General features: G+C 35.8%; 3 protein-coding genes across 3 annotated transcripts; all 3 read left to right on the plus strand.

Annotated features, from left to right (window-relative positions):
* The first annotated feature begins 528 nt into the window (after positions 1-528).
* LOC141821029 (protein VERNALIZATION 1-like) lies at positions 529-5,586 on the plus strand. The gene is made up of 5 exons (XM_074708387.1): positions 529-713; positions 3,034-3,112; positions 5,165-5,229; positions 5,331-5,430; positions 5,518-5,586. The coding sequence occupies exons 1-5, from the start codon at positions 529-531 to the stop codon at positions 5,584-5,586; spliced, it is 498 nt and encodes a 165-aa protein (XP_074564488.1).
* A 5,491-nt stretch (positions 5,587-11,077) lies between these two features.
* On the plus strand, positions 11,078-12,921 carry LOC141820934 (scarecrow-like protein 23). Its single transcript, XM_074708299.1, has 2 exons — positions 11,078-12,654; positions 12,804-12,921. The coding sequence occupies exon 1, from the start codon at positions 11,260-11,262 to the stop codon at positions 12,649-12,651; it is 1,392 nt and encodes a 463-aa protein (XP_074564400.1). The 5' UTR covers positions 11,078-11,259; the 3' UTR covers positions 12,652-12,654; positions 12,804-12,921.
* A 1,196-nt stretch (positions 12,922-14,117) lies between these two features.
* LOC141820936 (protein trichome birefringence-like 13) lies at positions 14,118-20,153 on the plus strand. The gene is made up of 6 exons (XM_074708300.1): positions 14,118-14,532; positions 14,630-14,807; positions 16,428-16,568; positions 17,911-18,031; positions 19,560-19,694; positions 19,800-20,153. Exons 1-6 carry the CDS (start codon positions 14,118-14,120, stop codon positions 20,055-20,057), a joined length of 1,248 nt encoding a protein of 415 aa, XP_074564401.1. The 3' UTR covers positions 20,058-20,153.
* Positions 20,154-20,578: the final 425 nt, after the last annotated feature.

Consider the following 20,578-nt stretch of genomic DNA (forward strand, 5'->3'; position numbering starts at 1 on the left):
TGTCCATAGAGTAAAGAAAACATAGAGGGTACAGACAAAGATGGCAAATTATTAAGTGCTACTGTTGATCTTGGAGAATTGAATAAATTTATTTAATTTTTTATTATTTTATTTTTGAGGTCATGAATTTGAATTGCGAAAATAGAATAAGATTTATGTATAATAATCCAAATGCTGAACTGTTTTATTTAATTTTTTTTATATAAATTAAAATAAAAGGAAATAGAAAAATACAACGCTATCTCCGTCAGCTCCCTGTTGCCTTGTCAAATGGAGAGAGATACGAGAAAGAGACGTGAGAAAATGGTGAGTTTCGAAACGCTTTTCGACCCGTACGATGTGTGCTCTCCTCCAATCACCGATCGACAGCGCGACAGACCATCGGGTCAATACCAATACCGCCCATCTGGTTTCTACAAAACCAGCCGATGCTTCTCCCACTGGAGGCGGTGGTGGTGCGGTCTGCGGTCCCCGTCAGCGGCGCGCTTGGGCTCCCGACGACGCCGGGTGGTTGGGGAGTAAGAGAGGATGGGGAGGGGAAGGGTGCAGCTGAAGCGGATTGAGAACAAGATCAACCGGCAGGTGACGTTTTCGAAGCGGCGGTCGGGACTGCTCAAGAAGGCGCACGAGATATCCGTCCTCTGCGACGCCGAGGTCGCCGTCATAATCTTCTCCGCCAAGGGCAAGCTCTACGAGTACTCCACCGATTCCAGGTGCGATTGCGGCCTTCTCCTTCATCATCTTCCACCGCTTTTTTTCGATCGCGTTGAAATTAAACTCGCTTTATCTTTCTCTGTCGTCTTCCATTGACCGCAAAAAAAAATTGCTTGTTTTCTACTGTTTCATCTTCGAAAATTGTTAATTTGCTCTACTTCTTTGGATGGAGTCTTCGAGAAGTACTCTCTTTTCTATATTTTAGTTGCTTTGAAATTTTGCATCGTACAAACTAAAACGGTTCGAATTTGAGATTTTAAAGAGCTGTTCCCGGATCTGGGCTCGGGAGGTTCCCCTTTTCTGTGTTTATCTTCTAGCTAAAAGGAGTTGCACACGTTAGGGTTTGTTCTAAAGAAGGGAGATGGGAGATATAATCGCTGTCGTACATCAAGGATGGATATTGATATTACGACAAAAGAGGTGCCGAACCATTGCTATCTCGGATACATACATGTTCTTTCCCATGTACTTCATGCTCTGAGATCGGTTACTGATTCTACCTTGGAACTAAGTCTAGGGTTTCCATCGTTTTCCTGAACTTTGCTGTTCGGTATTGAGATACAACTCACAATTTTCAAGGTCAGTTATCCGTGAAATATTTCTCCCCCTTTTTCTTCATTAATTGTATGATATCAGAAGCAAATCGATTCTTACTTGCAAGGATGGTATTCAAGTCTTCCTTTTATCTGATATTCCTTTACCATTACCAAATATACGAAAGATGCAACTTTTACATGATCTCTCTTCAGTCATCAACCTATCCGCAATCTTCTTGAATGATTATTGATCATCTACCTTTTCTCTTCAGTCTTCTCAGTCTTCAGCATAAACTGGTTCAGTCGCACAAGCTCATGCATGGTCCTTACTAACAGATTGTTTCGAACTCCAGCCATTGCGTTTCACGCTGGCCTGGCCTAGGCTTCTCTCTTCGCTTCACTTCAATGAATATCCTCACCTTTTCGTGATCTTCAACATTTCTTTTTCCTAATAAATGGCTGGGACTTCTCAGTAGTCTTCTCTTCTAAAAAAAAAGAAGAATAAGTACTATTCTGAACTTGTTGTTGTCCGGATAGTGCAGAAATCTAGTACATTTTTGCCTAGTTTAACAGATTCAACGATATAAAACAAAACATGCGACCGAAAATTTTGTTTTGTAAATTTCATCGCATGCACATTGGAATTAGAAAAACTAACTGTCTAGCTAATATCCACTTTCTGGAGGTATGGTATAGATGTGAATGAAGATGTTCAATATGTATAATTAATTCCATATTAAACTGGTTAAGATGATGAATTGCGCCATTTGATCTTAATGACATAAAAAGATCCTTAACGGCTTAGAAATAATAACTAATATAATCATGTTGTGATCGCTTAAGAATGTCGTGAGAGAAAAAAATGCAAACAATATAACATTTTCTTATATCCACAGTTTAGGTGTGAGCAAAAGTCCTAGAGATTCAATTCAAAGTTTCTAATGTTTATCTACTTAATTAATTAGTTTTTGCCATTTAAAAAAATATGGAAAACTAGAAAGAATAATTTTTTAGTCTGATTCGGTCCTATTTTCACAAACAATTCAAGAAATAGTTATCAAATAAGCGTGTGACTAAAATTACAAAACTTGAGCCATAAAATTTTTAACAACGAAAAAATTAATCTAGCCAAAATTGATTTTTTTTTGCAATAAATCATTATTTTTTTTTATAGCTACTAGTTTGCATGGAATATCTGCTCTAAAACTCTATTTTTACATATAGTCACATGAGATCATAATTAAGTGAAGCCTTTTTTATCACTTTTAGGATAAAGTAAAATAAAAAATTGAATATATGAAATATAATTCTAGTAATAAAAAAGAGTTTGATATAATAAATAACATGGAGAATTTTAGATATCTTAATTTATTATTCAATATTATGAGGATGTTGATAAAGATATAATTAATAGTATCACAAATAAATTATTGAAAAAAGAGCTTTTAGAATCTTGTAAGTAATATTAAGGACGAGTAGATATAAATTAATAGATGATAAAAATAACATCTCTATATAGAGATATATAGATACACTGGATTTTTCTTCAATAAGCATATAATAAGAAGATCGCTTTTCATCCACAAGGACTACAACTCTTAAATACTTGTATGCTAGTTGCTTTACAAATTTGGCAGATTAGTAGATAGGTAGTATGTTGTTGATGTGTTCCAATTATCTATTTTGCTATGTATTTATGTTTCCACACGTGTTTGAATTTTACAATCTCACTGGACTATCTACTAACTAAATACACGTCTTGCTAAACATTTTATTTTTGCAGTATGAAAAAGATTCTTGAACGTTACGAACAATATTGTTATGCAGAAAAGGGACTTGTATCATCAGAACATGAATGTCAGGTTAGCAGCCAATTTCTTCATTCTCTTCCTATTAAGAATTCACTCACCTTTGATTTGCCCTTTATAAAATGTTTTGTCATGACTTTTTATACAAATAATGTATAATGCTAATTGAATCTCATACTTCAAACTTGAACCATATTTCTATTGATATGCTAGCTCTTTTGCATATTAATATATTTTTATTTTGGTTCTTTCTAACATTCCCACTTCAAGACAATTGTGAGCTTGATAGGTTGTCCGAGTGCCTTAAGTAACTAGTCAATCATATAATGTTCTACTTATCTTTCGACAATAAAGAAAGATATTAGGAGTTCGATCATTGCCTTTGTAACTACGTACTATTTGAGTCAAGGGTTTCTTGTTATGTTTCAACAATGAAGAAACACAATAGTAGCGTCGATCATTGTCTTTACAACTACTATCAAAGTCAAGAATTTCTACTGAAGTTGTGGAGCTTGTGAGGCAGCCTATTGTCTTGTAGGTGAAGACGAGTAAACTAGAAAACAAAGGAGATGTTGCGATAGTTGTCAATGACAATAGCAACGAGCTAGCATTCATTCCATTCGCTTGGTAATTAATGTTGGGACAACATTCGACTTCGTATATTTTTTAGAGAAGCAATATCAAATATGACAACACAAGTACACTAAGTGAGTTTGAGAACATAAAATTGTAAGAGCATATGTAATGGAGCGTTAATAACGCTCTGGAATGACGTGGAGGAGTGATCCACATGAACGCGTTCAATGTTTTGAATGCGTTCATGTGGTGGGCTAGCCTCTGCATGTAATTTTTTAAAATTTTTTTAGTGTTATAACACACTACCGTTGTAGATGCTCTAACAAAAGAGAGGACATTAACAAGTAAGATTTAATTATACTAGTGGAAGAGGAGGAAATTAGAATTTTCAAGATATATATAGTGCGTAATGGTGGAGGTGCAGTAGATAAATTAAAGAAAGATTAGAGGATTTATGATGGTTAGATGAAAGGATCACGAGGAGAAAAGGAAGATGAGGAGAAGACTAAAGTTTTATACCACCGGTGGAGGTAAGCACGTGATAAAGAAAATTAAGTTTAGGAATTTTTTCACAGTGGAGTAAAAGAAATAGCAACTTTATATATAAAAGATTGAAAAAGGGCATTATATTAAAATTATTATATTCTTAAAAAGATTGAAAAATAAAATTACAGCGCATGCTCTTACACAACTTTAAGATATATATATATATATATATATATATATATATATATATATATATATATATATAATATTCGATATAATTATAATAATAATTCTAAAAATAATTTATTTAAGTTATTGGATAAATAATATCATTATTTGTCATCAATAAGGTCATAATTAAAGTTTCAAATCTTATTAGTCCCAACTATTTAGTATATAGACTTGATCACTTTTTGACTATAAAATCTATTGTTTTCATTTTTGCTTTCTCTATTTTGCTGTATTAATCTTTTGAAAAGCTAAATAATTAACTCGCCAATACTCCAAAATTATTTTATAAAATATGTTTTACGAAAACTATAATATTCATCAGGGTAATTTTATAAAACAATTCATTTTAATACGGATATATAAATGTATGAGCACTTTTTTATAAATGATAAAAATTCTTATTGTAGCATAGTTGTATCCTAGCGACTACTGCAGCAATTAGACAAGACTACTGTACAAAGAATAACTTCTTAGGTTTATTGCAAAGGGAGGTTTAATTAGCTTTATGTGCAAATTGAAGAAATCTATAGGTGACCTTTGTTTATAAGTGGTTTTCTACATCTAACTAATCTTTGAGGCAAATGTATACCTGAAAAATAATATCACCGCAAGTAGATCATGCATCGAGGTTACAAGTTTTCCAACAAACTATCAAGGTCTTTTTACAAATTAACTTGCAGATACCCCCAAGACTTATATTAGCTAGGTGGCGAGGTGTTTCTCTCATCTATTTGATTTTCTGGATGATGCTGTTTATGATGAGATTCCTATTAATCTTGTTGTACTCTGAATTAATCAGATAATACAATGCAGGGTAATTGGTATCAAGAATATGGCAAACTTAAGGCTAAGTTTGAGGCTCTAAGTAAAAGTCAAAGGTAGATCATAGTTATACTGTTTACAAGTACAAATAATGATACTAGTTTAGGGTTTTGTATCATTTGACATATTTCTTGAGGACACTAATTGCATGCGTCAGGCATCTCATGGGAGAACAACTTAACTCCTTGAGCCTTAAAGAACTCCAGCAACTGGAAAATCAACTAGACAATTCTTTGAAGCATATTCGGTCAAGAAAGGTAAACCTCATTACAATTTTGTGGTCCTGAAACAAAGGTTTGCTAAGCATGGAATGTTTGAGTTATTGTTATTCATTAATGGTGCAGAATCAAGTCATGTCTGATTCTATTGCGGAGCTTCTGAGGAAGGTAAAGAAAATCCTCGTGTTTCAGTGATTCGTCTTGCTTTAGCTATTTCCCTTATGTGCGTATAGATCATATTCGCTGAATTCTGGGATATGTTAGTCTAGTGAAGATCTGCATTTCCATTGTTTTATTTCCAGATATCGACTAGAGTCGAACCTAAAACTCATATACGGAAAACATCATGAACTGAGCAAGTTAGCAACATTCTATTAAGATTTTCTATTTGATTAACCAATAGCATGAAATTAAATTCACTCTATGGGGTTCCCTTACTGATCTTCTAAAAGGTATATAGGATGGCAAAAATCAAAATAAACGGTAGCCAAACTTCATGGCTTCCTATGTTTTATATTTTTAAAGAGCATAAATATGGGCGTCAGACAGTGTAAGGGTGGTGCTGTCCTTTAGGGTTTGTAAACATTGAGGAGCTTGCTAAACGTAGAAAAAGCATCTGTTAAAAAGTTTCCTTGGTACAGTGATTTATTATAAGAACTTGTTTATCAGCGTGTGTATTAGTTTAGTAACATCATCATTATCATGGAGTAAAACAATTTGCTATTGTTTCCCAAATCCTTCTTAGGTGTTCAATTAAATATTGATGATTGCTGATCATGCACAGCAAGACTTATGCAACGACATCATGAAACAGAGGATCTAATTAACCTCTCGTTTCTTGCTAACCAGGGCTTAAATTTTAATATAATTTGAATTAATTAAATTCATGTGGTGAACAGCATAAACAAACAATCTATCACCATATGTATTAATACGTACATCTTTATGAATGATGTATATATATATAACAGAATCAATGTCAAAAGAATAATTTAAAGACACGTAACAAATGATTTATCTTGTTTTGCAACTGTATGAGTTTAAAAAGTTGCCGATTAAAATAAATGCATACACTATTGAAGGGTAATAATTTTAATTTTTTAAAATAATTTAAGGGATTAAGGAGAGTCACTCAAAAAATAAGTTTTAAATATTCATCATTTTTTAAATTAAAATATTGTTTTTTAAATTATTTTTCTAAATACTTTACTATCATATCACATCAATAATGATAAAATAAAGTAATTTAAAATAATAATAATAATAAATATGTAAATAAATTAGACTTTTTTTTATAATCGTTCGTGATTTATAGACCTATTTTATAGGAAAATGCATCCATCTCATTTCTAATTAAACTCAAATGGAAGCTATCATTTTATCTCAAAAAAACTTTTTAATCCAGTACTTGTATAGCAATTTACTAATAAATACTATAACGGGTAGAAGCTATCAAATAGCTGTTACAATGTGTTTAGATGAGTTTAAGGTTTATATTGTATAAAAATTAACTAATAATTACTTCAACGTGTAAAAATTAATCAATAACTACTATAATATGTAAAAATTATCTAGTAACTGATAGAACATATTTAGGATAAATTTATGATTTAAAATTTAAAATCTTTGCACACTATTATATTAAAATATTATTTATTAATTTAATCAAAATTATTTAAACTTTATCGATATTTAACGAACCAAACATGAAATAAATGTGCAACACATTGTGTAGTCGAAGTTGCGTAAATTAATCAAAGTCGTAATTACATTGTGAGTTTTTTAAAGGATACTATGTTGAAAAAGATATATATTATCCTTTTTTTATTCTTAAAATATCCTTGTAGAGTATTATAGTTTTGGCCACTACAACTTAATTTTGATTAAAGTTGTTGTGTATTGTGCTAGTGTTGACTAAAATTACTATAAGTGGTAGCAATTTTAAATAAAATTAGTTTATATTGTAATAATTTTGATCAAAATTGTTATAACAGTATTAAAACAATTTTAACCAAATTGAAATAGTTTTAATTAACTATAAAGGAATTTTTAATTAATATTAAAGCAATTAAGTAATTTTGTTTTATGTTGTATTAGTTGATACTCTAGTATTGGATTTAAACTATTTTAGGGTTGAAAAGTAAGATAGAACAGTCCTTTAATATTTTTTTATAACATCAAATACTCTTTTGATAAAAATACAAGAGACTTTTTTTTTATTTTTGCTTAATCAATTAAATTATAGAGAGACAAAAAAAAAAGGAGAAAAACATTAATTGGCAATAGTGGTGATTTATGTGATTATTTACAATTTAATGGTCACTTTTGATACACTTTTAATTGACAAATTGAACTTCCCCAGGCATGATACACGGCAAAATGAGATACCCATCCAACTAGAGTTCAAGTCTCACACTAGACATTATCGAATGCTTGTGAGTGCTCGAAAATCGATAGTGCTGGTCCGTTAGATCATGGATATCTATGTTTTTCGGATTTATCCTGCTGGCCAGTAAGAAGCTTTCATGAAGTCGAGTTTATATCCGTTATCACTTTTAAGATTTGTTGGATCATAAAAGTTAGATACTTAGATTATAAAAAAAATGAATAAATTGAACTGACCCCATTAGGTATAGTGCAAGTGATAAGACATGAGTGACACAAATAAGAGCATCTGAAATCAATTTTGACTACCATGATTGATTGCCAAAAAGTCTGATTGTAAGTATCGAGCCACTTTGCAATTGCCAGATTTATTCTGATGACTAATGAGAAACTTCCGTGGGACTAGATCGATTACTTACAGGATTAATCAGTTGAGCTAGATACCTTGATTATAAAAGATTGAATAAATTGAAATGCCTCCTCCCTAGGGTATAATGCAACAATAGAGGCACGATGGGTAATTAACTCATGCACCTAGGATTCGATTCTCATACAAGGTATCATACGCTCGTAATGCTTGAATTATTAGGATAGTAGGACTGTCATATCAGGAGCAATTACACTTTTGAATTTATTCGATGGACGAATCAAGAGGAAAGCCACCACCACCTCCTAGACTAACACAAGCTAGCCAACTGGATACCTGGATTAATAAATTGATAAATTGAATTAGTTGTTGATCAAAGAAGTTGAGCCAAATGAGTCCGATTTAATTTTCAATAGTGATGCAGTTCTAACTACAATCGAAATTAATCTCAACATTCTCAACGGATCGAAGAGAACAATGGGCATGGACATTTGCAAGTAGTGATGGTGGGCTTTGACTTTGGACTGAACTTGGGTTGGATCATCGACCCTTTTCTATTTTGCCCGTTCACCGAGCTATGGTGCAATGGTAAGTACATCTTGGAATTCCCCTCGTACCCAGAGTTCAAAATCCAAGGAATATAAGAAATTCACTTTCTGCGTTCAAACCATTGAAATTGTTGGGTCATTATGTGGATCGTCGTTTGCACTTTCGGATTTATTTTAGTGTCAAATGAAAAACTTCCATGGGGCCATATTTATCATTGTTAGTAACCTAGTAGAGTTTTGATACGTGGTCAAATAAGTTTGAAATTAGGTCCATGTTATGGTTGATGATTGTGTCTAAGTGTACAGGGACTTAAAGAATACATGTGATTTAGATGGCAAACCTTGGCAGAAGACGCAAGCGAGCGAGAAGGATGACATTGAAAAAGAGTCTACGAGCTTGATGCATCAGAGGTACGAGGAATTGCAGAAGAGTACTCCAACGAAGTGAGAAGGATACATGGAAGTGAGCCAGAATGACTCAATGAATCCGAAGGACGAGAAGTTGGAAGGAAAACTGTGCAAGACGACCAAGGTAGAACGGAAGAGGATAATGATCAACACAAGATTGACCATTCCAAATTCTTGGAACTGTTCATGGTGCTTGGCTCACTTAACTCCAGGCGTCTGGATCCATTCTGGGCACTTGGATACCTATTCTGGTTAGCACGAGCTGTTGTCGAGGGACATCAGGATGAATATTACATCAGCGGAATCCAAGCACAACAGATTGTTTTCAGATGCCCGGATCGCAAGGAGTCATTCAGAGCCGTTAACGAACCATTGTTAGAGTGGATTGAGTTCAACAAATTCAAGTGTCTAGAAGTGCCAAGTCAGCACAACGGTCAAATCGAAAAAAAAATTATATCAGCGGAATCCAAGCACAATGGATTATTTTCGGATGCCCGGATCATAAGGAATCATCTAGAGCCGTTAACGGACTGTTGTTAGAATGGATTGGGTTCGACAAATTCAAGCACTTAGAAGTGTCACGTCAGCATAACGGTCAAATCGAAGAAAAAATTATAAATAGATTGAAGTTTGAAGAACAATGTACACATTTAATTTTAATTATTTTCGTTCAGTTTATTTTAGTTTATTTTAGTATTTTAGGATATTTTGAATAGTGCTATTCATAATCTTGGACTAATAACTCGAGGATTGTAATCAAGTAATTAAACTCTGTGCCTCATATTCTTTTATGTTATCTTTTTATTTTAATTAGTGTATGCCCATATTAAAATATTAGTAAGAGAAAAATATTAATTTTTATTATAGGTCATTATTTATCTTTCTCCTCTAACGATTTATAAACGGTTTCTGCTGCACTAATAATCATCGCTAGAATTAAGATCAAAATACTGTAGCACTTGTATATTTCTTTTCTATTATTTTTAAAAAAATTAAGCCAGACCAATCTATATATATATTTTTTATTATTTTTATATTTGGCTCAATAATTGAATACGAAATAAGGCAATAATTATATATATGATTTTATTCAGACAAGACCACAAACACCTTTTACTGAATTTATCCAAACCATCCTTGATCCATACAAAAAGTAAAAAAAAAAGGAAATAAAATCAAAATCAAGGGGCAATATTAAACACCTACTTTTTAGCAAGAAACAAGGAATGTGCCATCAATCATTTAATCAATTGTAAAGATGATAATGGAGGTGGAAAGGGAAAACAAAAGACATTTCATTGTTTGAAACGATAATCATAATTTTAATATAGTGTTATCGTCCTCCTAAACTTGCTCGATTTAAAAAATATCGTATTATTTTTCTTAAGCCTCTTGAATCATTTTGTCTTTATATTTTAAATTTAATTAACTTAAGCTTATATAATATTTTCAGCAGGAAGTATAGCATCGTAAATTTTTTTTATATAAATAAAAAATAAGCCCTTTCATAATTAGAGGATTTCTTTTAAATTTTGCTCAAAATAAATAAAATGTAAATATCTAAACTATATATATAAGCAAGATATAACTAGAGATGATGGTGATTGAATTTGAGTGAGATTCCATATCTTTTATCCTTATTTATCATAGCTATCTAGTGACTCAATAATGAGGATCGGATATTTATTTTCATCTTCATATTTAATAATTTTAAAATCTAAAAAAATCATATTAGAATAATATCAAATGTAAAAAAAATATAATTTAATAAATAAAACTGGAATAATTTTTAATTAGACACCATGGAAAAAAAGAAAAAATAATTAATATATATATATATATATTATTTAATTGAGTATTTAAGTCGGATATAAATAATTTAATAGAATTTTTAAAAATATTTAATTATTTAATGAATAAAAAAATATTCTATAACTACCTGCTTCGTCAAATTAGGAGGAAATTGCCATCCTTTAGAACGCGACGACAGCGCAGGCGGAGCGGGCGCTACGAACTCGTAACTCGCCCCCTCCTCGATTTGATACCGTAACGTAACAATCTTCTTCTTCTCCTTCTTCCTCACTGTGAAGAAAACTGCTATGGAGTCTCTCATTCCGCTACAATCTCCGTACCGTGCCGTTTTGTTGCCCCCGCCGCCCGATGCTTCGCAGCCTTCGCCGTTGCCCCTCCCTCGATGACGCCGCGGCCTCCTCCTTCTCCTCCATGAAACCCAAGCGGCGCCCCAACAGCGACCCCTCCTCCTCCACCGCCGCCGCCGCCACGCCCCCGTCCGATCTCGACGACGACCGCGCCCCCAAGAAGCGCCTCCAGCAGCCGCAAGCCGATCCTCCCGCCGCGGCCGAGGACTCGGCTGCTGACCGCAGCAGCTTCGACGGGGAATCCCGCGGCCTCCGCCTCCTCGGCCTCCTCCTCCGCTGCGCCGAGGCGGTCGCCGCCGATCAGCTCTCCGAGGCCCACGACCTCCTCCCCGAGATCTCGGAGCTCGCCTCCCCCTTCGGCTCGTCCCCTGAGCGCGTCGCTGCCTACTTCGCGGACGCTCTCCGCGCCCGCATCTTCAGTTCCGTTCTCGGCGCTTACTCCCCGCTCGCTGCCGCCGTCGCCGCTACCCAGCGCCGCATCTCACACGCCTTCAACTACTACAACGCCATCGCTCCCCTAGTCAAGTTCTCCCACTTCACGGCCAACCAGGCCATCTTCGAGGCCCTCGACGGCGAGGATCGAGTCCATGTCATCGATCTCGACATTATGCAGGGTCTCCAGTGGCCGGGGCTCTTCCACATCCTCGCCTCCCGATCCGCGGTCAAACTCCATTCGCTTCGCCTCACCGGCGTCGGATCCTCCATCGAGCTTCTCGAGGCCACCGGCCGTCGCCTCTCCGATTTCGCCGAGGCGCTTGGCCTCCCTTTCGAATTCCGCCCCTTGGAGGGCAAGATCGGCAACCTCGCCGATCCAGCCGCGTTGCTCGCCCCGCGCCACCACGGCGAGGCCACCGTCGTCCACTGGATGCACCACTGCCTATACGACGTGACCGGCTCCGACGCCGCTACGGTGCGCCTCCTCAAGGAGCTTCGCCCCAAACTCATCACCATCGTCGAGCAGGACCTCTGCCACGGCGGCGGCTTCCTCGGCCGCTTCGTCGAGGCGCTCCATTACTACTCGGCCCTCTTCGATGCCCTCAGTGATGGAGCCTCCCTGGAGAGCGCCGAGCGACACGCCGTCGAGCGCCAGCTCCTCGCGGTCGAGATTCGCAACATCGTGGCGGTGGGCGGCCCGAAGCGGACCGGGGAGAACAAGGTGGAGCGGTGGGGGGACGAGCTGACCAAAGTCGGCTTCCGGCGCGTGTCGTTGGCTGGCAACCCCGCGGCCCAGGCCAACCTCCTCCTCGGCATGTATCCATGGAAAGGCTACACCCTCGTTGAGGATAACGGCTGCTTGAAGCTGGGCTGGAAGGACCTCTCCTTGCTCACCGCCTCCGCCTGGAAACCGGCCGACCACCTCAAAGAACCCGAGAAACCTCAACACATCCCATAAAAGGTAGCCTTTTCCCCTCGAAAATCCTTCCCTATAACCCGAGTCCAACTCAAGATCAAGAACAAATACCTTGAACAAAACACCAAAATTTCATGTTTAATCCGATCGTTCTGTACCGAAGAATGCTAAAAATTGCTCCTTTCTCCTTGTAGAAGATGGAGAAGCTGAAGCTGAAGCTCCTAAACGAAGAACGGTGGCTTTGGATTCATTTAATTGTCTTCTGCAGCAAATGTGTGTCTTGTGCTGCTTCTAGTTTGTTTCAGAGCTCAGTGGTAGCAGATTTTGGGTGGCCATGGCCATGGAGACCGACAGAGGGCCATGCACCATTCTCAGGGAAGAAGACAGAAAGAGATCTTCGGTTGTGCCTTGGGAGGGGCCAATCATGGCTTCAAACTGGTAAGTCACAGCCACTCCTTGATGATAATTTTTGACTGATAGATCCTTTGGCTGAATGATTGATGATTGAAATGGCTAGAGAAGAAAGACAGAAAGGGGAAGCGTATTGAATTATATATTTTAGTGCTATCTTTTCATTGATTCTCTAGTTTTTTATTCTTCTTCTTCTTCTTATTATTATCAGAATTTATTACAGCATTGCTGAAGGAAGTCGCCACAAAATCATCATCTCTTTGTTTAGTCTCAATCACTCTGGTGTTTTTCTTGCATTATTAATGCTGTTGTTTGAATTCAATAATGCGTTCTACCTTTGGATTATGTACAACATTAGTGAGACCATTATTCTGATAAAAAATTAATGATAAAGTTTTGTACAAACACTCAACAATAGTAGAAGGTCGAGGATATAAAGAAAGTAAAGAGATAATTTTTGTTGATAAATAACTATCCTATAAATAAGTTAATACAAAGTCATAGAAAACACAATCACTAACACACTACATCATAACCTTTACTAATTTTTAAACATAAAATATTCACTAAATTTGAGTATTGTGTTTAATATATTTGACTTGTCGATGAGTTTAGATAAACATCTCATAGAATGTTCATCTTTCTAACCCATACACCACTATTGTTAGTGTTGTAGTTATAAAAATCAATCGTCAGTGGGATTGTTGAGATGATAGATCTTTTATGAAGTAGTTATAAAAATAGAATCGATAATCGAATCGGTGGTCAATAGATCGACTTCAAATGTTCATCTGATTGAGTTCACTAGGTAAATCAACTTAGATTCAATCTCAAGACTACAAATTTCAAAAACAAATAAGCATAGTTTAGTTTATCAATTTAATAAAAAAATCAAAACTATTTTAAAATATATTTTTAATTTTGAAAAATCCAAACCAAATCAAAACCTAAATTCTTTCGGCTCTTTCAATCCAAACTATTTTTTTTTAAAAAAATCATTTAAATAAATAAAATGAATTAAAAATTAATTTCCAAATAATAATTATTCCTCTATTTTCACACCTAATGGAGTTGGACGTCACTTTGCGCCACCGTCGATGGCGGCGAGAGGCGCGGCGAAGAGAGCATCGGCCTTCGTTGCTCCGTCTTCCTGCTCTTGCTTCGCCCGTTTCGTCTTCGTTGCTTCCTTCCTCCTACTCGTCGCTCTTGTCTATTCCGCCGCGAGGCCCTCCATCATTCCTCGCTACGATGACCGCCCCAAGGACCCTCTGGCGAGGCGCCGGGACCGCCGCACCTGCAACTACTCGGACGGATCTTGGATCCTGGAACCGGAGACCGTCCCCTCCCGCTACGACCACTCCTGCAAGGAGATCTTCAAGGGTTGGAACTGCATCGGCAACAGGAAGATCAACGGCCGAGATCTCCTGCGATGGCGGTGGCTGCCCTCGCGCTGTCGTCTCCCCCGTCTCGATCCTCTACGCTTCCTCCATCGCTTTAGGGGCGCCAACATAGGTTTGCGTTGTTCGGACGCCGATCTCGATTTTATCCCCTCAAAACTTTTTTTTTCTTTTCAAAACGGTTGTGTTTGTGGTTGGATTCATTAGTGCAGGGTTTGTGGGTGATTCGTTGAACAGAAACATGTTCGCGTCGCTTGTCTGCATGCTGAGATCGGCGAGTGGCGAGGTGAGGAAATGGCGTCCAGCGGGGGCTGATCGGGCCTTCACTTTTCTGAACTATAACCTGACAATTGCGTACCATCGGACTAATCTCTTGGTGCGGTATGGTAGGTGAGTAATGGTTGTTTACCGGCAAATTGGTATTTGGGAATTTGTATTGAAACGCTAAACTAGTATGCCTATACATTGCAGCAAAATCCTAATTTTGATTTTCTATCTTACTGCTGGTTTGGAAATTGATACCTCGCCTTCCTACATTTTGTCATGCGCAAATCCAATAGTTTCAATCCCAGTATAATCATCAAGCTAGAACTTGAAAATGATTTTTACAGAGTTTTAACAGGTTTACTAAATTTGTTCTAAATGATATGAACTTTCCTGTAATATATATCAAATGGCTTGACTGCTGCCTGAATCTTGCTAGATATTTATGTAAGACAAAGGGTTTCCAATCCAGATGGTTTAGAAATTCCAAGGGACCTATGGAAGGACAATGGAGATTCACATCTCTTTACCTTTTTTATTCTCTTCAGAAAGTTTGACAATTTTCTTGGAAAAATATATTGAAAAAGAAGAAAACCCTCTTTTTTAACTTAAAATTCCTATTGGCTGGATGCTCTGTGCTGCTGATATATATACTCACAATCATAGCTAAACAAGTCTTGCAAAATCCTAGTTACTGCATTGGAAAAGTGTTGGTTACTCCAGCAAAAGTCAATAAGGATAAACAAGTCTTATTTCCAATGGAACTGTTCTGCTAGAACAAAAAATATCATATTAGCTAGATGCTTGGAATGAAGGAATGAATGCATAGTTTGTGTATTTAGGGGCTTTTGTTTCTTGTAAAAGCTTTCCGTTGATACCAAAGCATCTTGACTGACATAAAATTTCACTGGGTAAGTAATTGGCCCTGACAAGTTGGGAAGAATTCTATGATGAACTTGATTCCAGTTTATACTTCTATTTTGGTCAGACATCAGTAGGATAACAAGCACTAGTGAAGTATTTTTGGTGCCAAATCAGATAGCAGAACAACTAGTGTTGATAAAAAGCCTTTTGGAATTTCAAGAAGAATGATCTTGCATCTGATTGGATTTCAGAAGCATGGTCTTGCATCAACTAGTGCCAAATCAGATTTTGATATGGCATCAAATAGAAAAGTTTTCTTTCTCAGTTGGTGCTAAGAAGAGTTCTTCCATTCCTCATTAGAGAAAAGGAGCTGTGGGTCACTTTTACTCTGAATCAGCATCCCAATAACCCAGTTTCCATCTTGCAACTCTTATTGAATTTCAGAAGCCTTCTGGTGTAGTTATTCCTTTGACGGCCAGTCTTTGCTGTGATGCTTCTGGAGTAAAAAAAAAAAAAAAATTCAGCAGAACATGTCTGAGTCATTTGTTCAGTTTTGATTCTGATTTAGAAGATCATATCAATTGAATGTGCTTTATGATGAAATGGTTTCTGGGTTTTTTGGTTAAGAAAAACTTGGAGTTTGCACTAACTCTGTTGGAGCCTAATCTAGGACATTCAACCTTGCCTACTCCATTAGCTAAATAATAATGGTTGGACCAAGTTCATGTGTTCCACTTATGGGGTTCTACAGGATAAGTTTTTACAGTGTTAAGGAATAAACATTTACTAATTGATATGATTATTTCTTTCTCCATGTATCTGCCTATGTGCACATAATATGCAGTTTCCTAAAGAAAATTGTTTTCTGTATCATGCCTTCAGGTGGTCAGCAAGTGATCTTGGAGGGCCCTTGGAGTCGCGTGGATACAAACAAGGTTACAGGGTGGATGTTGATGTACCAGAACAGTCCTGGGCAGAGGCACCTGGCTTCCATCATATTCTAATATTTAATACAGGTCACTGGTAATGGTGATTCCCAGCATTACATTATTAGTCTTACATTTTGAAACTGTGCTAACATTAAAGATAGGAAAATATGTAAGCCATATTTATGCAAAGAAAGTAGACCAAATTTAAATAAACATATATGGTAATATACACTGATTCAGAGGTTTGAAATAAAAAAATGTTTAATCTATTTCACCTAAGTTTAGCTAGACCGCATTACCATAGTCTCATCCCATTATTTCATACGTTCAAATAATAATAGAAGGTTCCATATTCTCATACTTTCATCTCGCTCGTCATCAGACCACCAACTGAGGCACACAACTCATGCTTCATCACATACATGTATGCGACTGACAATTACTACCAAGTTCCATTTGAAATTTTATGGCATGAAATACTAGTCATATGCATTTATTTTTTCTTTTAATCTTTATCGTACAATTAGTTTGCAGCTCTATAACTCTAGTAAAGACATTTCAGGAAATCTGAAATAAAATTTTCAATAATAAAGATAGATAAGCATCATTATGAAATTAACCTTGTAATACATCTACTGCATTGAAATTCTTAATCCATATTCCAAAGTTTTATGTTATTTCCATTGAAATTCTTTTTATAACAATATTTGGGCATTTTCATATCAATATTTGAGCAGATATTTATTCTTTTGGTCTAATTAATTTACAATTCAGGATTTTTTTATTGCTTGATAGATAGGGGTGTTAATAGGTCATGTGTGAGTCGGGCATGCCACGGGCTTATGAGACTTGTTTCTTCCATGTCGAGCCAAACCTAACATAGAAAAATGGGTCATTGCTTGACAGAGCTTGTTTGTCCAATACATTTGCCTAACACGAGCCTCAGCTTGAGCGACTTGTGCTCATGCATATTTAGGCCCTATTGAAAATAATAAAAACAATAAAAATAGGAAATAATAAAATAAATTCTATTAGAAGTAATATTTCTTTTAAAAAATTTATTGAAATTATTTTTATCCATAATTAATACTATTTTTAATATGAAAATAACCGATTGAACTCGATTCATAGGCTTTGTTGGGCATAGCCCATTTCAAGTTCACAAGTCGTGACCTCTACATCCGGCATTGTGCTACCTATATGCTTATGAACATAGAAGACACAACCCCTAGCATGTCATGCCTGGCCATGCCATGGGTGGACTGATCTATTTAACACCTCCATTGACAAATACAAGTTGTTTTCGATTTTGAATTTGTTTGTTCTTGTAAATAAGTGCAGATGTGAAATATCATTCAAATATATGGATATAGCAACTATTCATCATATTTAAATTCTAATTACAAAATAAAAAATTATAACCTGTTAACTTTCAGGTGGTGGGCCCCATCAAAGTTCGATCCAGTTCAATCACCAATGCTCTTTTTTGAAAATGGATCACCAGTTTTACCTCCAGTGACTCCAGATATTGGCTTCAATTTGGCTCTGAGACATATGGTATAACAATAAATGATTCGACATACTTCCTGAATTTGCAGTGTATGATTTGATCGCATATGTTGAGATGGTTAAAATGAATCCTTTTATACCTTAAAATACCGCTTGAAAGTGCACAAAGTGCGCCAAGAACTATTGTTATTGTTTTATGTAAATGATAGTTTGGTTATGTATCATATTTGCAAAATCTAATTACTCTCCTCAGCATCCAAGTTCAGTGATGATTGTGTTAGCCATTCAACATTACCTTGTTTGTGTTCTTAAAAATAAAGTTATCACAGATTTACATGTTCAGTGTGCACATACATTTTAAAATGAAATATTCATGTCATAACAAAATTTATTCTCATTTGTATAACTGAAACGAATTTCATATTCTTGCATTTTTTTGCCCCTCAATCAATTTCATAAGTTTTTTCTTCTAGTTGCCAGATCCAACTGACTCTTTTGTTGTTTTAGCTGCAGATTTGACTTTGCAAAGTGGACCTAAATGTGGAGTAATTTTGTACCAAACTAAGTAGTTTAAGTTATATGCACCAGTGCTTTGGTTCTGTAGGTCCATTCTCCTCATTAGGAACCTGGATTAAGTGGCTTACGATTGAGAGTGGACTCATGCCTAAGTGAACTAAGTCAATAGGCACCAAAGTCCCATAATCATGTTCTACTGGGATACACAAAATACATTTCATGTGAGGAACTAAGTTGATGAGGACCTTTTCATGTAACACAATGGGGTTTTGAGTCTATGAATAATCAATCAGTGGGGATCGCAGTGCTAGGTTTGTAGAAGGATACAACACATCACTAGTAATGCTCATATAAGGTTCAGTTTCATAACATACAAAGAATTGTATTGTAGCATGCTATGTTACTGAGACTTGGATTACGAGTAACAGACAGTGCAGATTTAAGCATTTGACATGGCTTCGAGTGTCTACATGGAGTGTTAGTGTTCGAGTGTTGGAATCTGACATGGGTATTGAGGGATTGATGAAGCGTCCAAGTTATCAGAAGTAGCATGTTTGACTTAAGAAATTCTGTAAGAATAAAGGTATGGGTGCCCTATATCTACATTACAATAATGTGCTAATGGCACACTTTCAAGACAGAATGAGAAGAGGGCAGTTATGTCATATCCTTTATTTGATTTTTTAGGATGGAAGTTTTCTTACCCAGAATTTGATGGTGAGGTACATGTTAAGATTTTTGACAGGAACAATTGGATTACACCAGAATGTGTTTTCTTCCATTTATTTTATACGAGTTGACCTCAGTGGTTAAAAGTTTGATTGCTGTTGTTTGGTATGAATTGAGAAGACTTGACATTTCTTTCCCAACGCATCTACAGAACTTAAATAAAATGACAAACTTTAGAATAGTATTTTGCAGAACAGCTCCTATAGTGATTGTAGTTTGAATATTATGGAATGCAATGTTGTGCATAGATTTGTGGTTTGATTTACCTTAATAATCTGTCTCATTCCATTTGTATTCAATTTGTGCATGATTTGCCTTCGTGTAACAACAGATATCGTATGTGGAGAGACGAACAACTACGGATACAATGAAATTCTTCCGGACACAATCTCCAAGGCATTTCGAAGGAGGTGATTGGAACCTAGGTGGTTCATGTCGACGAACTCAACCGTTGTTACCGCACGAGGTGAGTTTTTTCACCCGCGATAGACTGAATGAGGAAAGGCACAAGACCTTTTTACAGTTCCTCCTTTGACATCCACTTCCTGAAATTATGTAATGACCTGTGCAGGTGGACGAGCTGTTTTCGACAAAGAATGCAACAAATGCAGAGGTGCGAGTGATAAACAGGCACCTTTATGAGGCCCTCCATGGAACAAGCTTCCACATATTGGACATTACTCGCATGAGCGAGCTCAGAGCTGATGCTCATCCTTCGACTACCGGAGGGAAAAAGCACGAAGATTGTATGCATTGGTGCTTACCAGGTTTAACAGACACTTGGAATGATGCATTCGTTGCTACTCTGGAAGATCATTTGGGAAACTAATTTTGTTTGTCCATTAAAAGGTGGCATGCTTGTTTGTTTACTTGTTCTTTGAGCACTAGCAATATTTTGTTTAGCTATGAGAAACCACAATGTCTAATTGAGTTTGATGGCTTGCATCATTCAACTATGCTGAATTCTTTTAGTAAACTAAACAAGTCATAACCCTCGCAAATAATTATAAAAATATAAAAATAATATAATAAAGTTTTTTTTTAAAGTTAAAGTCAAAAGGTATATTTTTTTATTAGAATTGTAAAAGAGAACGTCTTCTTTAGTTATTTATTATCAAAATAGTATTTTATTTTGCCTCTCTCAATTTTTTGAAATTATTTTTATTTTTAATAATTTATAATAGTTATATGATTATATTTGTTACATAATTATAATAATTATGACAGCTGTTTGAATTATAGTAGTTATTATTTTATATTTATTATTTATTATGATTTTATAATTATTTTAATAAATATTAATTAAGTAGCTATGATTTTATGAAGTATTTATATTATAATAATTATGAA

This window comes from Curcuma longa, unplaced genomic scaffold (genome assembly GCF_044706935.1).
Source record: "Curcuma longa cultivar G26 ecotype Majalengka, Jawa Barat unplaced genomic scaffold, ITB_CL_G26_1.1 utg8573_np1212_1322966_RagTag, whole genome shotgun sequence".
Lineage (NCBI taxonomy): Eukaryota > Viridiplantae > Streptophyta > Magnoliopsida > Zingiberales > Zingiberaceae > Curcuma > Curcuma longa.